The sequence below is a fragment of the Sminthopsis crassicaudata genome, chromosome X, assembly GCF_048593235.1.
Source record: "Sminthopsis crassicaudata isolate SCR6 chromosome X, ASM4859323v1, whole genome shotgun sequence".
Classification (NCBI taxonomy): Eukaryota; Metazoa; Chordata; class Mammalia; order Dasyuromorphia; family Dasyuridae; genus Sminthopsis; species Sminthopsis crassicaudata.
Window position 1 is genome coordinate 10,604,272 of NC_133623.1, and position 17,353 is coordinate 10,621,624.

At 55.1% G+C, this 17,353-nt stretch overlaps 1 protein-coding gene across 1 annotated transcript in view; it reads right to left on the reverse strand.

Moving 5' to 3' along the window:
- PLP1 (proteolipid protein 1) overlaps positions 1-17,127 on the reverse strand; it is a 30,145-nt gene extending 13,018 nt beyond the window's left edge. Inside the window, 1 exon segment of the mRNA XM_074278259.1 lies at positions 16,972-17,127. Within this exon segment, the coding sequence (XP_074134360.1) occupies positions 16,972-17,101 (130 nt within the window). The 5' untranslated portion in view covers positions 17,102-17,127.
- Between the last annotated feature and the right edge of the window lie 226 nt (positions 17,128-17,353).

Sequence of the window (17,353 nt, forward strand, 5' to 3'; positions counted from 1 at the left end):
CCCAGAGAGGGAGTAACCTGTTGCCCAAGACTCCATAAGGTGGGAACTAGACCCAGGTCCTCTGCCTCTCATTCCAGGGCTCTTCCCATGCCATCCCTCCCTTCCAGGATGAGAAGTCCCTCCTCCCGTCCTCCCCTGACTGCTCCTTCTGGTGCCTATCCCAGAGCTCAGTGCTCACGTAACTTTGGTGGGCAGGAGGACAGAGAAGGGACAAAAAGGGCTCCTGAGAACATAGTCTGCTGGGTCAGGAACAGATTGGCGTAAGAACACATTTGGTCCCTTTGCTGTTCTCAGTTCCCTGATATCACTTGGGGAAACTCAGGGCTGCTGATAGGGCTGTTTGTGCCCTGGTGGGCTGGGGTGTTGGGCTGAGACCTGAGCCTTCAGACACTCCAGCCGAGGCGTTCCCCCCCCCCCCAACCATACACACACCAAACCAATTCAAACTTCCTCCACTAAACAGCAGCCCTTGGAACAAAGCAGATGTCTGGTTACCAGGGTAACAGCCACTGTTCTCAGACAAGTCTTTAGTCTTAAAGGCTGGACTCCGGGAGCCAAAGTTTTGTCACTCCAAAAGGAGTGATTGGTTACCAACAAACAGAATCTGGCACTTCTCTGGCTCTCTTCCGCCCCATGGTGCTCATCAGTCTCCCCCCAAAGGCCAATCATTAGGATGTGGCTTTCTTGGGGCCGGGACAGACAGACATGACACGGTAACGAGCTGGCTAGGGCCCCAGCCCCAAGGGCCACCGGGAGGGGGCTTCTCAGATTCTACCTGTCCACACAGGTGGTAGTTGATGAATACGGCCCACCCCTGAGCCGGGTTCCAGGACACTGTGCCTCTCCCCGTGGTCGCCCTCCCTCTATCTGGGGCCTTTGCCACTACTGAAATCCAGAGCCAGTGCCTGCTTGGCAAAAAGCCACTATGTCTTGACCTGTTCAACTCCCCTGCTCACCTTCATCCCTTCCTATCTAGCCAGAGCCACTCACCACTTCTTGGACCCTCCTTTTCCCTGGCCCACGCAGCAAGTCCCGGGTATCTCCAAGGACTGCAGCCCAGCGTCCAACCGTCTCTGGAAGACGCCTCCCCAGACTGACCTTGCTCTGTTGAGCGCACGTCTCTGACGTTGCCACCCAGGGTACTCTGAGACGCCATCCCGGAAGGGCTCATCGACCTCAGGGTGGCAGAAGACAAGCTTAGATGCAAGCCCTCGTGTGCTAGGAGAGGAGTTTTTAAAGAACTTTCCCTTTTTGTATAATACTATGAATAGCAATTACCAATTCAATACCAATAAGGGACAGAGGCCACATCTGGGTGGCATCTTAAGGTTGGCAGAGCACTTTGAAACACATAATCTCTTTTGAAGCTCACAATAACCTTGGGAGGAAGGTGCCATGATTAGCCCCATCGTACAGAGGAGAAAACTAAGGCTCAGGGAAACTAAGGGCCTTGTCCAGGAGCTCAGAAGTGGGATTCGAATCCAGGTCTTCCCCAACTCCAGCCTGATTTCCACCACATCACACCACTGGGGCTGAAAGGGCCCTTCTAGGTCATCTAAATCAATCCCTTCACTTTCCAGCCAGGGGAAGCCAAAGCTGAGATCAGAGGCAAGAAGGGACCTTAGAAATGGGGCCATCCAAACTTCCTTTACAGGAGGTCACGAAACCCAAATAGTGAGTGACAGAACCAGGGGCTCCCCACTCCCCTGCCGGCCAGCTTTCTATTACACCCCACAACCCAAACAAGGCCTCCAAAACTGAGACTGGGCAGCGGAAAGAATCTGATGGATGGAGCACTCAGCATGAAGTTAAGAAGGAGCTTACATCCAGTCTTAGACACTTATTAGCTGTGTGATCCCGGGCAACTTTTCTGCCACCTGCCTCAGTCTCCTCACCTGGAACATGGAGGAAATGAAAGCTCGTAACTCCCCGGGCTCTTGTGAGGCTCTGAGAAGACTGGATTTGGGAAGGGGTGCTTAGCCCAGGGCCTGCCACACCGGAGCCACCTGATCAAGGTTTGTTCCCATCCTGCGTTTCTACAGGAGCAGAGGTCGCTCTATGGCGGAGGACACCTTGGCTGCCAGATGCGCCGGCGCCTGGGAGGGAGCAAGCCACAGGGCAGCCCCCACGGGCTTCTCGGAGAGGCTCCTTCATCTGCCAAGCTGGGACGGGATGCCTGGCCGGCTGCGCACGGGCTCCGCAGGGGCCGTGCTCTGTGGGGAGGGAGGGGGACAAGGATGGGCCGGCTCCGGTAAGGTTTTCAAGCGATGGAGAAGAAAGGACATGGACAGAGGGAGGCCGGCAAATCTGGCCTCCTTGGCCGAAGTGCCTGGGGAAGAGGGGTGGGGTCCTGAAATGGGGAGTGATGGAGAAGCACGCAGCCGGCACCCTCAGGGAAAGGAGCCACTAATCTCTCAGAGCCAAAGTTCTGCTCCCCATTCCCTGAAGACCCCATGCTCCGGTCCTAGAATTCAAAAACCCCGAGCTCCGGGCCACCGGCTGCGCCAAAGTTCCTTGGCCAACTCACCCATGGCTCCGGGACTCGGCACTCGGCGGGTGGGCGGTGGGACGGCTGCTTGTCTGCACTCGGGGCTGCCTTGGCTCAGCGGGAAGAAGCCGGGCTGCTCTCTGCTCCTTCCTCCCCGCTTACTTTTGCACTCTGAGTATCTTTGTCCTCTTCTCCAGCAAAGAAAAGGGCTTTCTGATTGACAGCCAATCCCCTTAAAGGGACAGGCCTCCTTTCCTCCTCCTCTTCCTCCTCCCTCCTGCCCCCTCTCCTCCCCTTCCCCCCCCCCCCCCGGGCTACTCCCTTCTCTTAGGACTTGCTGTGTCTTCGCCTCTTCCCCCACAGCCGCCAGCTTTGATTCTGTTTCCCTTTTGTTGCTAGTGTGATTTCCCACTTTGCTTCGGGAACATCCAAAATCAAGGCTTAGGGGGTGGCCGGGAAGGACATTTTTCGGGGGAGCCAGATGGCCAAAAGGAAGGGGGATGGCACCGAGGGAATGGTCCGGGTGGGGGTTCTGAGGACCAGAAGCTCCAATGCCCAGAGACCAAGAGCCAAACCCAGCAATCACTTAACGAGTAAACACCTACTATGTGCCAACCCCAGGCCCAGCACGTGGCCCATAAAGGCAGAGAATGGGCAGAGCCCGGTCTTGAGGAGCTCATGCTCTAATGAAAGCCCTGACCCAGGTAGGAGGAGAAAGGAAAAGTGTACCCCAATCAGCGTCTCAGAGATGTGGATAGGAGGCAAAGGGGAGAAACTGACGAAGCCCCACAGGGCCCTGGGAACCTTCATTAAGCGCCAACTAGGGCCAGTACCAGCCGAGCCCCGGAGATGTGGACGTGGAAAGAAGATGGTCCCTGCCCTCGAAGGGCTGACATTCTGGAGGGAGGGCAGCACTGGGCCACAGCCAGAGCAACACCAAGGTCTGTCCCAAGCCATCTGCCAGGCACAGGGAGAGCTTCAGCAATGGGAAGAATCAGGAAAATGGGAGGAATCAGGACCAGGCTCTAGTAGGTAAGGGGAGGCCCTTGAGCTAAGCTTTGAAAAGAACCAGAAAAACAAGGAGGCAAAGGGGAGAAAAGAGAACTCTGAATAAAAGGCACAAAGAGAGGAGAAACCAGGAGCACTGAGGCAGGGCCCAGTTTATGAGTTGGGGCTTAGGGAAGAGACCACTGGGCTACGATTGGTCAGGAGAGCCTTTGGAGCTAGACCCAAGTGCTGGAGACCAAACTGGGGAGGAGGATTTGGTCATGGAGGCAATAGGGAGCCACAGAAACCTCTTCAGCAATGGGTTGGCACTTGCTTTAGAAACAGAAGCCTGGCACTTATTTGTGAAGGTCAGACTGGAGAAGGGAGAAGCTGGAGGAAGGGAGGCTACTGCAATGATTTGGGTGAGAAGCTGTGGGATTCTGGGATAGAGTGGTGGCCCACAAGTGGAGAGAAGGGGGTGGATACTGAAAGAAGTGATAGTGCTTGGCAACAAATACTCTGGCTTCAGAGGGTGAGGGGGGGTCCCAGAGAGCTTAGTTGTCATCTCGGGAGTAGGTGGTCTTTAATGTGAGCTCCCCTTTCGTTTGGGAACCTTTGGAAAGCCTCCTCCCTTGGCCATTCCCAGGGGTGGCCAGGTATATACGGAGAGACTGGCTGGGGAGGCGAGGTACATGCAGAGAGGCTGGCTGGGGACAGGAGTCTGTGGGCCGGCCAGGCGAAGGAGGAGGCAGCGGCCACCCGGGGTGCCGAGGGGACATTCTCTGGCTCCTTCCTCCCCTCTGCGCTCACTGTTACTGCTGTTCTGATCTCATGACCACCCCGGGAAGTTCATGATGTTCTTCTCGCATTCCTGTTGGGAGCGGAATGAACTCTCTGGGGGCTGGGGGCAGGGCTGGCAGGGGCCCAGGCGGGCCGTGGCCTTGAAACTAGACCGAGCTGGAAGGGACCCTGGACTGCAGCTAATCCACCCTTCTCATTACAGAGGGAGAAATTGAGGCAGGAGGGAGTGGCGATCACTAGCCCAAGCTTGCATGCTTTGGAACAAAAGGCATGTCATTGGGTTTCGAGCTCAGTGTTCTGGTTCTGCCCCCAGCATCTCACAGAGGCCAGAGTCAGGAAGCCCCCCGAGTCATTCCCAAAAGGCACTGGGGCTCATTAGCCTTGGCCCAGGCCCCTAGCCACCCACTAGATTCTACGGCTTGGGGGAGAGTCCTGGGGTCCCAAGGAGGTTCCATTCTCTCCCGGGGTCCCAAGGAGCTCCCGTTTTCTCTCAGGCACCCGAGGGGCTCCTGTTCTCTCCTGGGAAGGGGAGAGGATGTAACCTGCAGAGGAGTGTAAAGACCTCCATTCAAATCCTGCCCTACCTAACCGGGGCATCCTGGGTAGGTGTTAGGTAACCTGTGTTAAGTTGCTCTGGTTGATTCAGATGGGGGTGCGTAGAAAGGGACAGGGTTCTTCAAAGCTGTGTCCAGACACAAAAGATCTCCCCTTGGTCTCTCTCACTCTCAGAGCTCATATACAGTGCAGAGAGCAGCAGAGGGGGCTGGGACGAGGCCCGCTTAGGAGAAGATGAAACAGATGTCAGGGAAGTTCTGCACTCCGACTCCCTGGCCACGTTTTTCCCTTAGCTATCAGCTCTCCCGCCCTGCTCCCCCCTCGGCGTCTCTGGCCTCTGAAGGCCCCATGGATGCCAGAGGATGGCCCCCTGTGTGCGCTCTGGATTTGGGACAGAAGGGGCCTCCCCTGGGCCCCGTGACGGCACAACCGCAGAAACGCCAAGCCAGTGAAATGCTTCTCTCTGCCCCGACCACCTGAGATCCTTCTGGCAAGGCTCTCCAGAGCCCAGCTGGGCTCCCTGGCACTCCCCAGGTATCCCTCCAGAGGGCAGTGCCAGCCTTCTCGGCAGCTGCTCAAAGCCTGGAGCAGTGGGTGCCTCCGGAACAATGGAGGCTTGTGTCACAAATGGTAAACACTTTGCTTCATGCAAAGCTGGGGCCAACTGATAGGATCTGTTCTGAAGAGCTCTCTTTCCACTACTACCCCGTGGGAAGCTCCCACCCTTACTCGGGGCTCCCAGCGGGCATGATCTCTCCACAGGGTCACAGGAGGCAGGCTCTCCTGGCCCACAGTGCACGGCCCGGTGGCTGATGCCACAAGGGCCCACGAGAGGCTCTCAACCATTGTGAAGGCCAAGAAGCCTAATGGGGGACCCCAGGCTGCAGACACAGAGCTGAAAGGGCCCCTAGAGAGCATCAAGTCTAATCTCCTCCTTTGGCAGAGAAGGAAACTGAGGCTCATAAAGTTTAAGTGACAAGCTCATACAAATTGTAAGTAGCAGAGGAAAGTCCAGAACATGGCTCCCCAGATTCTGGAGTCCGGAGGGAACCCTAATCTTAGCTGGGAGGAAATGTAACTCTATAGTCACTGGGGAAAAAGTTCTTAGACTGAGAATCATGGGAAGAGAGGAGTTCTTTCTATGATTGTTCTAAGCCTAGAGGCAGAGGCCTGGTCATCCAGCAATGTACTGTATGGACACATCCTGTCTTGGGATCCTACGCCCTATGCCTCCTGGCATCAACCGGCTTGGCTCTGCCTGATACCAGAGCAAAGGTTGCTGGGGGATGAGGAGAGGGAAAGATGTCTGTGAGGATGGAAACAGGCTCTGGGAGCAGGGTGAGGTGAGAAAGTCAAGGGCACTGATGCTGGGAAGGAGCTGAAGAATAGCCCGAAGTCACATGAAGCTTTAGAAGAAGGGAAAGGGAGACCAACCACAGAGAGGGAGGCCTAGCAGAGGAGAGACAGAAGAGAGAAGGGGAGACTAAGCACAGAATGGGGGGACTGAGCAGAGAAGGGGGAGACCGAGCAGAGAAGGAGAGACCGAGCAGAGAAGGGGAGACCGAGGAGAGAAGGAGAGATGGAGCAGAGAATGGGAGACCAAGCACAGAACAGAGGGACCGAGGAAAGAAGTGGAGACTAATCAGAGAATGGGAGACCAAGCAGAGAACGGGAGACTGAGCAGAGAAGGGGGAGACTAAGCAGAGAAGGGGAGACTGAGCAGAGAAGGAGAGACCTAGCAGAAAACGGGGACTGAGGAAAGAAATGGGAGACTAATCAGAGAATGGGAGACCAAGCAGAGAAGGGGGAGACCGAGCAGAGAACGAGAGACTGAACAGAGAAGGGGGAAACCGAGTAGAGAAGGAGAGACCGAGCAGAGAAGAGGAGACCAAGCAGAGAAAGCGAGACCAGCAGAGAAGGGGAGACCGAGGAGAGAAGGAGAGACGGAGCAGAGAATGGGAGACCAAGCACAGAACAGGGGGACCGAGGAAAGAAGTGGAGACTAATCAGAGAATGGGAGACCAAGCAGAGAACGGGAGACCGAGCAGAGAAGGGGAGACTGATTAGAGGACACCAAGCAGCGAAGGGGAGACCAAGGAGAGAAGGATAGACCAAGCACAGAACAGGGGGACTGAGGAAAGAAATGGAGACTAATCAGAGAATGGGAGACCAAGCAGAGAACAGGAGACCGAGCAGAGAAGGAGAGAACAAGCAGAGAAGGGGGAGACTGAGCAGAGAAGGAGAGACCTAGCAGAGAAGGGGAGCCTGAGCAGAGAAGGGGGAGACCGAGCAGAGAAGGAGAGACCGAGCAGAGAAGGTGAGACCGAGCACAGAACAGGGGGACCGAGGAAAGAAGTGGAGACTAATCAGAGAATGGGAGACCAAGCAGAGAAGGGGGAGACCAAGGAGAGAAGAGGGAGACCGAGCAGAGAAGAGGAGACCGAGCAGAGAAGGAGAGACCGAGCAGAGAAGAGGAGACCGAGCAGAGAAGGAGAGACCGAGCAGAGAAGAGGAGACCGAGCAGAGAGAGACCGAGCAGAGAAGGTGAGACCAAGGAGAGGAGAGACAGAGCAGAGAATGGGAGACCTAGCACAGAACAGGGGGACCGAGGAAAGAAGTGGAGACTAATCAGAGAATGGGAGACCAAGCAGAGAACGGGAGACTGAGAAGAGAAGGAGGAGACCGAGCAGAGAAGAGGAGACCGAGCAGAGAAGGAGAGACCGAGCAGAGAAGAGGAGACCGAGCAGAGAAAGAGAGACCGAGCAGAGAAGGTGAGACCAAGGAGAGAAGGAGAGACAGAGCAGAGAATGGGAGACCCAGCACAGAACAGGGGGACCGAGGAAAGAAGTGGAGACTAATCAGAGAATGGGAAACCAAGCAGAGAACGGGAGACCGAGCAGAGAAGGGGAGACTGAGAAGAGAAGGAGGAGACCGATTAGAGGACACCAAGCAGAGAAGGGGAGACTGAGGAGAGAAGGATAGACCGAGCAGAGAATGGGAGACCATGCAGAAAACGGGGGACTGAGGAAAGAAATGGAGACTAATCAGAGAATGGGAGACCAAGCAGAGAACGGGAGACTTAGCAGAGAAGGAGAGACCAAGCAGAGAAGGGGGAGACCGAGCAGAGAAGGAGAGACCGAGCAGAAAAGGGGAGACCGAGGAGAGAAGGAGAGACCAAGCAGAGAAGAGGAGACCGAGCAGAGAAAGCGAGACCAGCAGAGAAGGGGAGACCGAGGAGAGAAGGAGAGACGGAGCAGAGAATGGGAGACCAAGCACAGAACAGGGGGACCGAGGAAAGAAGTGGAGACTAATCAGAGAATGGGAGACCAAGCAGAGAAGGGGGAGACCGAGCAGAGGAGACCGAGGAGAGAAGGAGAGATCAAGCAGAGAAGAGGAGACCGAGCAGAGAAAGAGAGACCGAGCAGAGAAGGGGAGACCGAGGAGAGAAGGAGAGACGGAGCAGAGAATGGGAGACCAAGCACAGAACAGGGGGACCGAGGAAAGAAGTGGAGACTAATCAGAGAATGGGAGACCAAGCAGAGAAGGGGGAGACCGAGCAGAGGAGACCGAGGAGAGAAGGAGAGATCAAGCAGAGAAGAGGAGACCGAGCAGAGAAAGAGAGACCGAGCAGAGAAGGTGAGACCAAGGAGAGAAGGAGAGACGGAGGAGAGAATGGGAGACCAAGCAGAGAACGGGAGACTGAGAAGAGAAGGGGGAGACCGAGCCGAGAAGGAGAGACCTAGCAGAAAACGGGGACTGAGGAAAGAAATGGGAGACTAATCAGAGAACGGGAGACCAAGCAGAGAAGAGCGAGACCGAGCAGAGAAGAGCGAGACCGAGCAGAGAAGAGGAGACTGAGCAGAGAAGGGGAGACCAAGCAGAGAAGAGGAGACCGAGCATAGAAAGAGAGACCGAGCAGAGAAGGTGAGACCAAGGAGAGAAGGAGAGATGGAGCAGAGAATGGGAGACCAAGCACAGAACAGGGGGACCGAGGAAAGAAGTGGAGACTAATCAGAGAATGGGAGACCAAGCAGAGAACGGGAGACTGAGAAGAGAAGGGGGAGACCTATTAGAGGACACCAAGCCGAGAAGGGGAGACCGAGGAGAGAAGGATAGACCAAGCAGAGCATGGGAGACCATGCAGAAAACAGGGGACTGAGGAAAGAAATGGAGACTAATCAGAAAATGGGAGACTAAGCAGAGAACGGGAGACTTAGCAGAGAAGGAGAGACCAAGCAGAGAAGGGGGAGACCGAGCAGAGAAAGAGAGACCGAGCAGAGAAGGAGAGACCGAGCACAGAACAGGGGGACCGAGGAAAGAAGTGGAGACTAATCAGAGAATGGAAGACCAAGTAGAGAACGAGAAACTGAGAAGAGAAGGGGGAGACCGAGCAGAGAAGGAGAGACCTAGCAGAAAACAGGGGCTGAGGAAAGAAATGGAGACTAATCAGAAAATGGGAGACTAAGCAGAGAACGGGAGACTTAGCAGAGAAGGAGAGACCAAGCAGAGAAGGGGGAGACCGAGCAGAGAAGGAGAGACCGAGCAGAGAAGGAGAGACAGAGCAGAGAAGGAGAGACCGAGCACAGAACAGGGGGACTGAGGAAAGAAGTGGAGACTAATCAGAGAATGGGAGACCAAGCAGAGAACGAGAAACTGAGCAGAGAAGGGGGAGACCGAGCAGAGAAGGAGAGACCTAGCAGAAAACAGGGGCTGAGGAAAGAAATGGGAGACTAATCAGAGAACGGGAGACCAAGTAGAGAAGGGGGAGACGGAGCAGAGAATGGGAGACCAAGCACAGAACAGGGGGACCGAGGAAAGAAGTGGAGACTAATCAGAAAATGGGAGACTAAGCAGAGAACGGGAGACTTAGCAGAGAAGGAGAGACCAAGCAGAGAAGAGGGAGACCGAGCAGAGAAGGAGAGACCGAGCAGAGAAGGAGAGACCGAGCACAGAACAGGGGGACTGAGGAAAGAAGTGGAGACTAATCAGAGAATGGGAGACCAAGCAGAGAACGAGAAACTGAGCAGAGAAGGGGGAGACCGAGCAGAGAAGGAGAGACCTAGCAGAAAACAGGGGCTGAGGAAAGAAATGGGAGACTAATCAGAGAACGGGAGACCAAGTAGAGAAGGGGGAGACGGAGCAGAGAATGGGAGACCAAGCACAGAACAGGGGGACCGAGGAAAGAAGTGGAGACTAATCTGAGAATGGGAGACCAAGCAGAGAAGGGGGAGACTGAGAAGAGAAGGAGGAGACCGATTAGAGGACACCAAGCAGAGAAGGGGAGACTGAGGAGAGAAGGATAGACCGAGCAGAGAAGGGGAGACCGAGCAGAGAAGGAGAGACCGAGCAGAGAAGGAGAGACCGAGCAGAGAATGGGAGACGAGAAGGAGAGACCAAGCAGAGAAGGGGAGACCAAGCAGAGAAGGAGAGACTGAGCAGAGAAGGAGAGACCGAGCAGAGAATGGGAGACCGAGCACAGAACAGGGGGACTGAGGAAAGAAGTGGAGACTAATCAGAGAATGGGAGACCAAGCAGAGAACAGGGGGACCGAGGAAAGAAGTGGAGACTAATCAGAGAATGGGAGACCAAGCAGAGAAGGGGGAGACTGAGAAGAGAAGGAGGAGACCGATTAGAGGACACCAAGCAGAGAAGGGGAGACTGAGGAGAGAAGGATAGACCAAGCAGAGAATGGGAGACGAGAAGGAGAGACCAAGCAGAGAAGGGGAGACCAAGCAGAGAAGGAGAGACTGAGCAGAGAAGGAGAGACCAAGCAGAGAAGGGGAGACCGAGCAGAGAAGGAGAGACCGAGCAGAGAAGGAGAGACCGAGCAGAGAATGGGAGACGAGAAGGAGAGACCAAGCAGAGAAGGGGAGACCAAGCAGAGAAGGAGAGACTGAGCAGAGAAGGAGAGACCGAGCAGAGAATGGGAGACCGAGCACAGAACAGGGGGACTGAGGAAAGAAGTGGAGACTAATCAGAGAATGGGAGACCAAGCAGAGAACGGGAGACTGAGCAGAGAAGGGGGAGACCGAGCAGAGAAGGAGAGACCTAGCAGAAAACAGGGGACTGAGGAAAGAATTGGAGACTAATCAGAAAATGGGAGACTAAGCAGAGAACGGGAGACTTAGCAGAGAAGGAGAGACCAAGCAGAGAAGGGGGAGACCGAGCAGAGAAGGAGAGACCGAGCAGAGAAGGAGAGACCGAGCAGAGAAGGAGAGACCGAGCACAGAACAGGGGGACTGAGGAAAGAAGTGGAGACTAATCAGAGAATGGGAGACCAAGCAAAGAACAGGAGACTGAGCAGAGAAGGGGGAGACCGAGCAGAGAAGGAGAGACCTAGCAGAAAACGGGGACTGAGGAAAGAAATGGGAGACTAATCAGAGAACGGGAGACCAAGCAGAGAAGAGCGAGACCGAGCAGAGAACGGGAGACCAAGCAGAGAAGAGGAGACCGAGCAGAGAAAGAGAGACCGAGGAGAGAAAGAGAGACCGAGGAGAGAAGGAGAGACGGAGCAGAGAAGGAGTGACCGAGCACAGAACAGGGGGACCGAGGAAAGAAGTGAAGACTAATCAGAGAATGGGAGACCAAGCAGAGAACGGGAGACTGAGCAGAGAAGGGGAGACCGATTAGAGGACACCAAGCAGAGAAGGGGAGACCGAAGAGAGAAGGATAGACCGAGCACAGAACAGGGGGACTGAGGAAAGAAATGGAGACTAATCAGAGAATGGGAGACCAAGCAGAGAACGGGAGACTGAGCAGAGAAGGGGGAGACCGAGCAGAGAAGGAGAGACCAAGCAGAGAAGAGGGAGACCGAGCAGAGGAGAGACCGAGCAGAGAAGGGGAGACTGAGCAGAGAAGGGGGAGACCGAGCAGAGAAGGAGAGACCGAGCAGAGAATGGGAGACCGAACACAGAACAGGGGGACCAAGGAAAGAAGTGGAGACTAATCAGAGAATGGGAGACCAAGCAGAGAAGGGGGAGACCGAGCAGAGAAGGAGAGACCTAGCAGAGAATGGGAGACCATGCAGAGAACAGGGGACCGAGGAAAGAAGGGGAGATTAATCAGAGAAGGGGAGACCGAGGAGAGAACGGGAGACTGAGGAGAGAAGGGGAGACTGAGTGGAGAAGGGGAGACCGAGTGGAGAAGGGGAGACCAATCAGAGAAGGGGAGACTGGAGAAGGGAAGACCGAGTGGAGAAGGGGAGACTGAGTGGAGAAAGGGAGACTGAGGAGAGAAGGGGAGACCTAGCAGAGAATGGGAGACTGATCAGGGAAGGGGAGACCGAGTGGAGAAGGGGAGACTGATTAGAGGACACCAAGCAGAGAAAGGGAGACCGGGCAGAGAAGGATAGACCGAGCAGAGAATGGGAGACTGATCAGGGAAGAGAAGAATGGAGAAGGGGAGACTGGAGAAGGGGAAACTAAACAAGGAAGGGGAGACCAAGCGGAGAAAGAGAGACCAAGCAGGGAAGGGGGGAGCGAGTGGAGAAGGGGAGACTGATCGGAGAAGGGGAAACTGGAGAAGGGGAGACCAAGCGGAGAAGGGGAGATGGAGCGGAGAAGGGGAGACTGAGCAGAGAAGGGGAGACCAAGCAGGGAAGGGGAAACTAAGCAAGGAAGGGGAGACCAAGCGGAGAAAGAGAGACCAAGCAGGGAAGGGGGGAGCGAGCGGAGAAGGGGAGACTGAGTGGAGAAGGGGAGACTGATCAGGGAAGTGGAGACTGGAGAAGGGGAGACCGAGCGGAAAGGGGAGACTAAGCAGGGAAGGGGAGACAGATCAGAGAAGAGGAGACCAAGTGGAGAAGGGGAGACCAAGGAGAGAAGCGGAGACTGAGTAGAGAAGGGGAGACCGAGCAGAGAAGGGGAGACTAAGCAGAGAAGGGGAGACTAAGCAGGGAAGGGGAGACTGATCAGAGAAGAGGAGACCAAGTGGAGAAGGGGAGACTGATCAGAGAAGGGGAGACCAAGGAGAGAAGTGGAGACTGAGTAGAGAAGGGGAGACCGAGCAGAGAAGGGGAGACTAAGCAGAGAAGGGGAGACTAAGCAGGGAAGGGGAGACTGATCAGAGAAGAGGAGACCAAGTGGAGAAGGGGAGACTGATCAGAGAAGGGGAGACCAAGGAGAGAAGTGGAGACTGAGTAGAGAAGGGGAGACTGATCAGAGAAGGGGAGACTGAGTGGAGAAGGGGAGACCGAGCGAAGTAGGGGAGACTGAGTGGAGAAGAGGAGACTGAGCAGATCCCTGAAAGCCCTGTGATATTTAAGGGAATGGGCCCACAGCTGCTCCCCCAGCCAGCGGCAGAGATGGGACACAATGCAACGGGGATCTCCAAATCACAAAGGCAAAAGGCGGCCGATTCGACCCAACTTGTCCCCAGAGAGGTCTGGACCACGTGCCCACAATCAGGTGCCAAACCAAAGACAGAAGCCGTTCTAAGGGCCACAGACATTTGCTCCGGGCCACCTTTGTGGGCTGCAGAGAAAAGCCTGGAGTCAGAGAATGGCCAATAACAAGCCACCAGTCTTATCCTGCCAGTTACCAGGGAGTATAAGCAGCCATTGTTTTCTCTTCTGGCTAGAAACTGGCGCCAGGTCTTCCCCTTCCAGACCCATATGGGCGCTTTGGCAAATCAGACCAGATTTTGGCTCAATTCTCCCCTAGCCCTTGGTCATCAAATGGATATGGCCTGAGGTAAACTGAGCCCCAGGGAAGATCTGCATTTAGGAAGGCCAAGGCCAATGGCTGCATTGCATCCCAGCCATAGCCAATGTGGGCTTTTGTCAGTGACTCCAGATGAGGGAGGCTGGTGACCATTCTGCCACATGCCACACTTGAACCCAGTTCCCTCGCAAATCAGGACATCATCATCCTCATGCTGTCATGGGTCCCCTTGTAGAACAAAGGACAAAGAACACCACCAGCTACCGGATCTCAAGGCAACCTGATCCACTTGCGAACGGCACTGATGGGGAAGGGGAAAGGTATTTTCCTAGCATCGTGTCTTACTTAGATAACAGGTCACGGGGGTCAGAGTTGCACAGGGCCCCAGATCACAAACCATTCCCTAACCCTCTCCCATAAACATGCATCTCCAGTGGTGGTGGGTGAGCAGGGCTGTGACGGGTTCCAAGAGGTCAAGAATGAGTGCCAATGTCAAAGCTCACATTTGGACTGGCAAATGGTCGGTGGGCGGCGGGAGCCATCAGTGTGCCCCCAGACAAGGCATCTCGGCTACCAGCAGACGGCCACTTGGGCCTGGGTGGAGCCAACCAAGCCGCCTGACTGCTCACCTGACCCTCTCCCCCAAGATTTGACCTCTGCCCACCAGGGGCATCCATCCCGGGGGTGGTTATTCCTGACCCTTGTTAAGCAGGCCTGCCAAGCATATCCTTCCCCTCTGTAGGAGAGAACCTTAAAGGCTGGAGAGCCTACAGCTAAGTTTCCTACCCAATGCTCTGGCAAGGAAGTCCTGGACCTTTGGGGTGGGAAACCACAGAGAACAAGGCCCCGCAAACAGGTGGTTTGGGGATGGCCTCTGAAGTGCTCAGACTCATGCTTTTAAATAAGTGACTAAAATATGAAATTTCAATTAAAGTCTAGTAAAAAAAATAATAAAAAGCAGCTGTATTCCTACCCAGGTCCATCCCCATCTGCTATCCCTCATCCTCTACCCCAGCCTACCCATGGGTCCATGGGGGCAGGAGTTTGTGGACTCTTGGTTAAGGAATATTGCTCTAGACCCCAATGACAGAGTCTATTTAGTTAAAGATATCTGAAAGGAAGGAACGTTTTCTGGGCTGGCCTTCGGGACCTTGATGTCGGGCTATTCCAAATCTAGTGTTTGATAACTGAAGCGGGACCTCAGCTTTCCTGTGTATCCCACAGGCTTGGGGGGAGGGCTGTAAAACTCAAACAGAAACTGGCGCCCCCAAAGTGCACCGATGGGTCGCTAGTGGTGGTGACAGCCTGACCACAGCGTACCATGGGATGTTCTCGGTTCTTTGCTAGATTTTGATTTTGAGAACTATTCCCCAGTCATGTATGGATCTGCTTTGGACCTCCTCAAGAGGTCACCGTCAGGATATCGGACATCCCCAGGCTTATGCTCAAGCATAGACCTGCCCCTCGGACTGGGAAACATCAGATGCCACGGTGGGGGCAGGTCAGAAGCTGCTTCCCTTTAAGGAACCCCATCCGCCACCTCCTAAGTTCTAGCTTTGTCCACCATCACCATCCTTCTGGCCCGCCCCCTGTGAGCATTCTGCCTGATGGAACCAGAATCTGGGCACCTCAGCACCCTGGGTTCTCCCTGACACGTCCCCTCTGGCTACCTTTTTTCCTATTCCCTTCCCCATACCCCTTCGAGTCCTCGAAGGCAGGGTTGTCCTGCTTGCTTTTCTATGCCTCCTCGGTGCCCCCCACAGTGCCCAGTAAGCATTTAATTAAAAACAATAATAAGAAAGTGCTTAATGGCATGTGAGCAGCCTCCTGGAAGGCCCTCTGGGAGGCTGCCATGCTTGGAGGCAGAGAATGCTGGTCTGAAGCTGGCTCTGCCATTGAACCCCATGACCTCAGGGCCGGAAGGATGGTCAGGGGCCATTCAGGTGTCCTGGCTTCCACATCGTTCCCATTCAGTGGTCATCCAAGCTTTGCATGTGACTGACAGGAGACACACTGAGGCTAATTTCCTAGAGGATCATGGGGGGACCAAGCAGCCCAATCAGGCTGGGGTGGGGAGGAAGGAGGCAAGCTCAACTAGATCAGGCTCTGCTTACGAGGCAGAAGCAAGAAAGAGCCCCTTTGGGCCACCCTGACTCCCTTGCCCTTAAATTGTCTGTGATGACCAGGAAACGGCTTTGACCTGCATCTGAACCCAGCGCCAGCCTCATTTTCCCGACTGGGCAGCTATTGCCCAAGTCCTTCCCCAGCCCTTCCTTCAGGCAGGAGGAAGGAGTGGTCCTCCAATAGGGCTGGCAGGAAGGCAGGGTGGGAGAAGACAGACGGGTGGTTCACTAGTGCTGGGGTCTTGAGGAAAAGTTGGAGGAAGTGGAGCCAATGGGCACCTGCTGAGCCTTTAATGCATGTGGGCCCCAGGGTCCCCTGGGCTTGAGAGAATGGAGAACGAGCACCCAGGATTCCTGGACTGGACAGGCTGCTAGCCCACTTGCTACAAAAACAAGCCAAGTTCCTCCCCTCCCCGAGCATCCTCCTTCTTCCTTCTCCCTCTCTCCCACCATCCTCCCCTTCCAGCCTCTACCATCTGCTGACCCATAAGCCAAGAGAAAGAAGGGAGCCTTGGTGGGAAGAGAGCAGAGTGCCATTCTTCTGGGCCCACACCCCATGGCCACAAGAACTCCCACTGGTTTGACTCAAGGGGCTTTTCCCTGGGGACCCAACGGTCCAAGGAGACATCGGAAAAGGGCACAGTGGCACGAATTCTGCAATTCGGCAATCTAACCGAAACTTAGCATCTCCTTCTGTTATTTAAAAACATATTTCTGAGAAGGGGTCTGTGAGTTTTACCACAGAGAATTCTACCAAATGACGAAACCCTTAATGCTTATGACACCCTCCAATGGCCATGGGAAGCAGGCAATGCAAGGATCCCTTTCGCAGTCAGAAAAACCAAGGGTCTGGCTCCGGCTCACACCATTAGAAGGTGACTAGGCAGGATTTGAACCTGTACTGGTATCCGGTCCAATACTGCCTTTCATTGCAGAAACCCAGATGGGATGAGTTCCCACAGAAATCTAGAGCCGGTCATGTAGTCTACATGTGGGGAAACTGAGACCCGTATGGTGGTAAATGTCAGAGCTGGGATGGGAAGTACATGGGGTGGGGGACAGAGTGTTGGCTCTGGAGTTAGAGATGAAAGACCTTTTTCCTTCTCTGTAAAATGAGGTATTTGGGCTAGGGCAGCCATGGCTCCCAGCTCTAGCCTCCCAGAAACCTTGGCAGCCTCTCTTGGGCCACACGGGCCGGCAAAGTTTGTACCGGTGTCCTCCAGACCCAGAGGCCCATTCCTGGGGTATCACAAAGTTTGCTTCAAAGGAGGAAGCTGGAGGAAAACATAGCCCTTGCTCAGGCAAGCCCTGGTCCCCGGGCTGCACAGCAGGCCTTCCCCTGGCCCCGGTGACTTACTTTTCTTGAAGGAAGACCTAGAGGAGTGGGGTCTATGGACCCGAAGGCTGGTGCGAGGCAAGGCCTCCCTGCCGCTGACAGAGGGATTGCCAGCCCTCCTCCTCCTCTCCGGCTTTGGGTTGATCCTCATGGTTGGGGAGCAGTTAATCTGGACCTTGGATGTGGGCCCCGGAGCTCTAGGCAGGCTTCCACTCCCGTACTCCCGCCCGGGCCGAAACATCTCTGTGCTCTCCCTCTGCTCTCCTGGCCCAGGTCCCTGGGTTTCTCCTCCCCCTGGTTCCCTCTGTCCCCTGCTTGCCAGCCCCACCTCTGGTGGAGGGAGAATGAGTGGGTGGACAAAAATGCCTCTGCCTTTGCACCGGGCGCACTGCTTCCTGAAGGG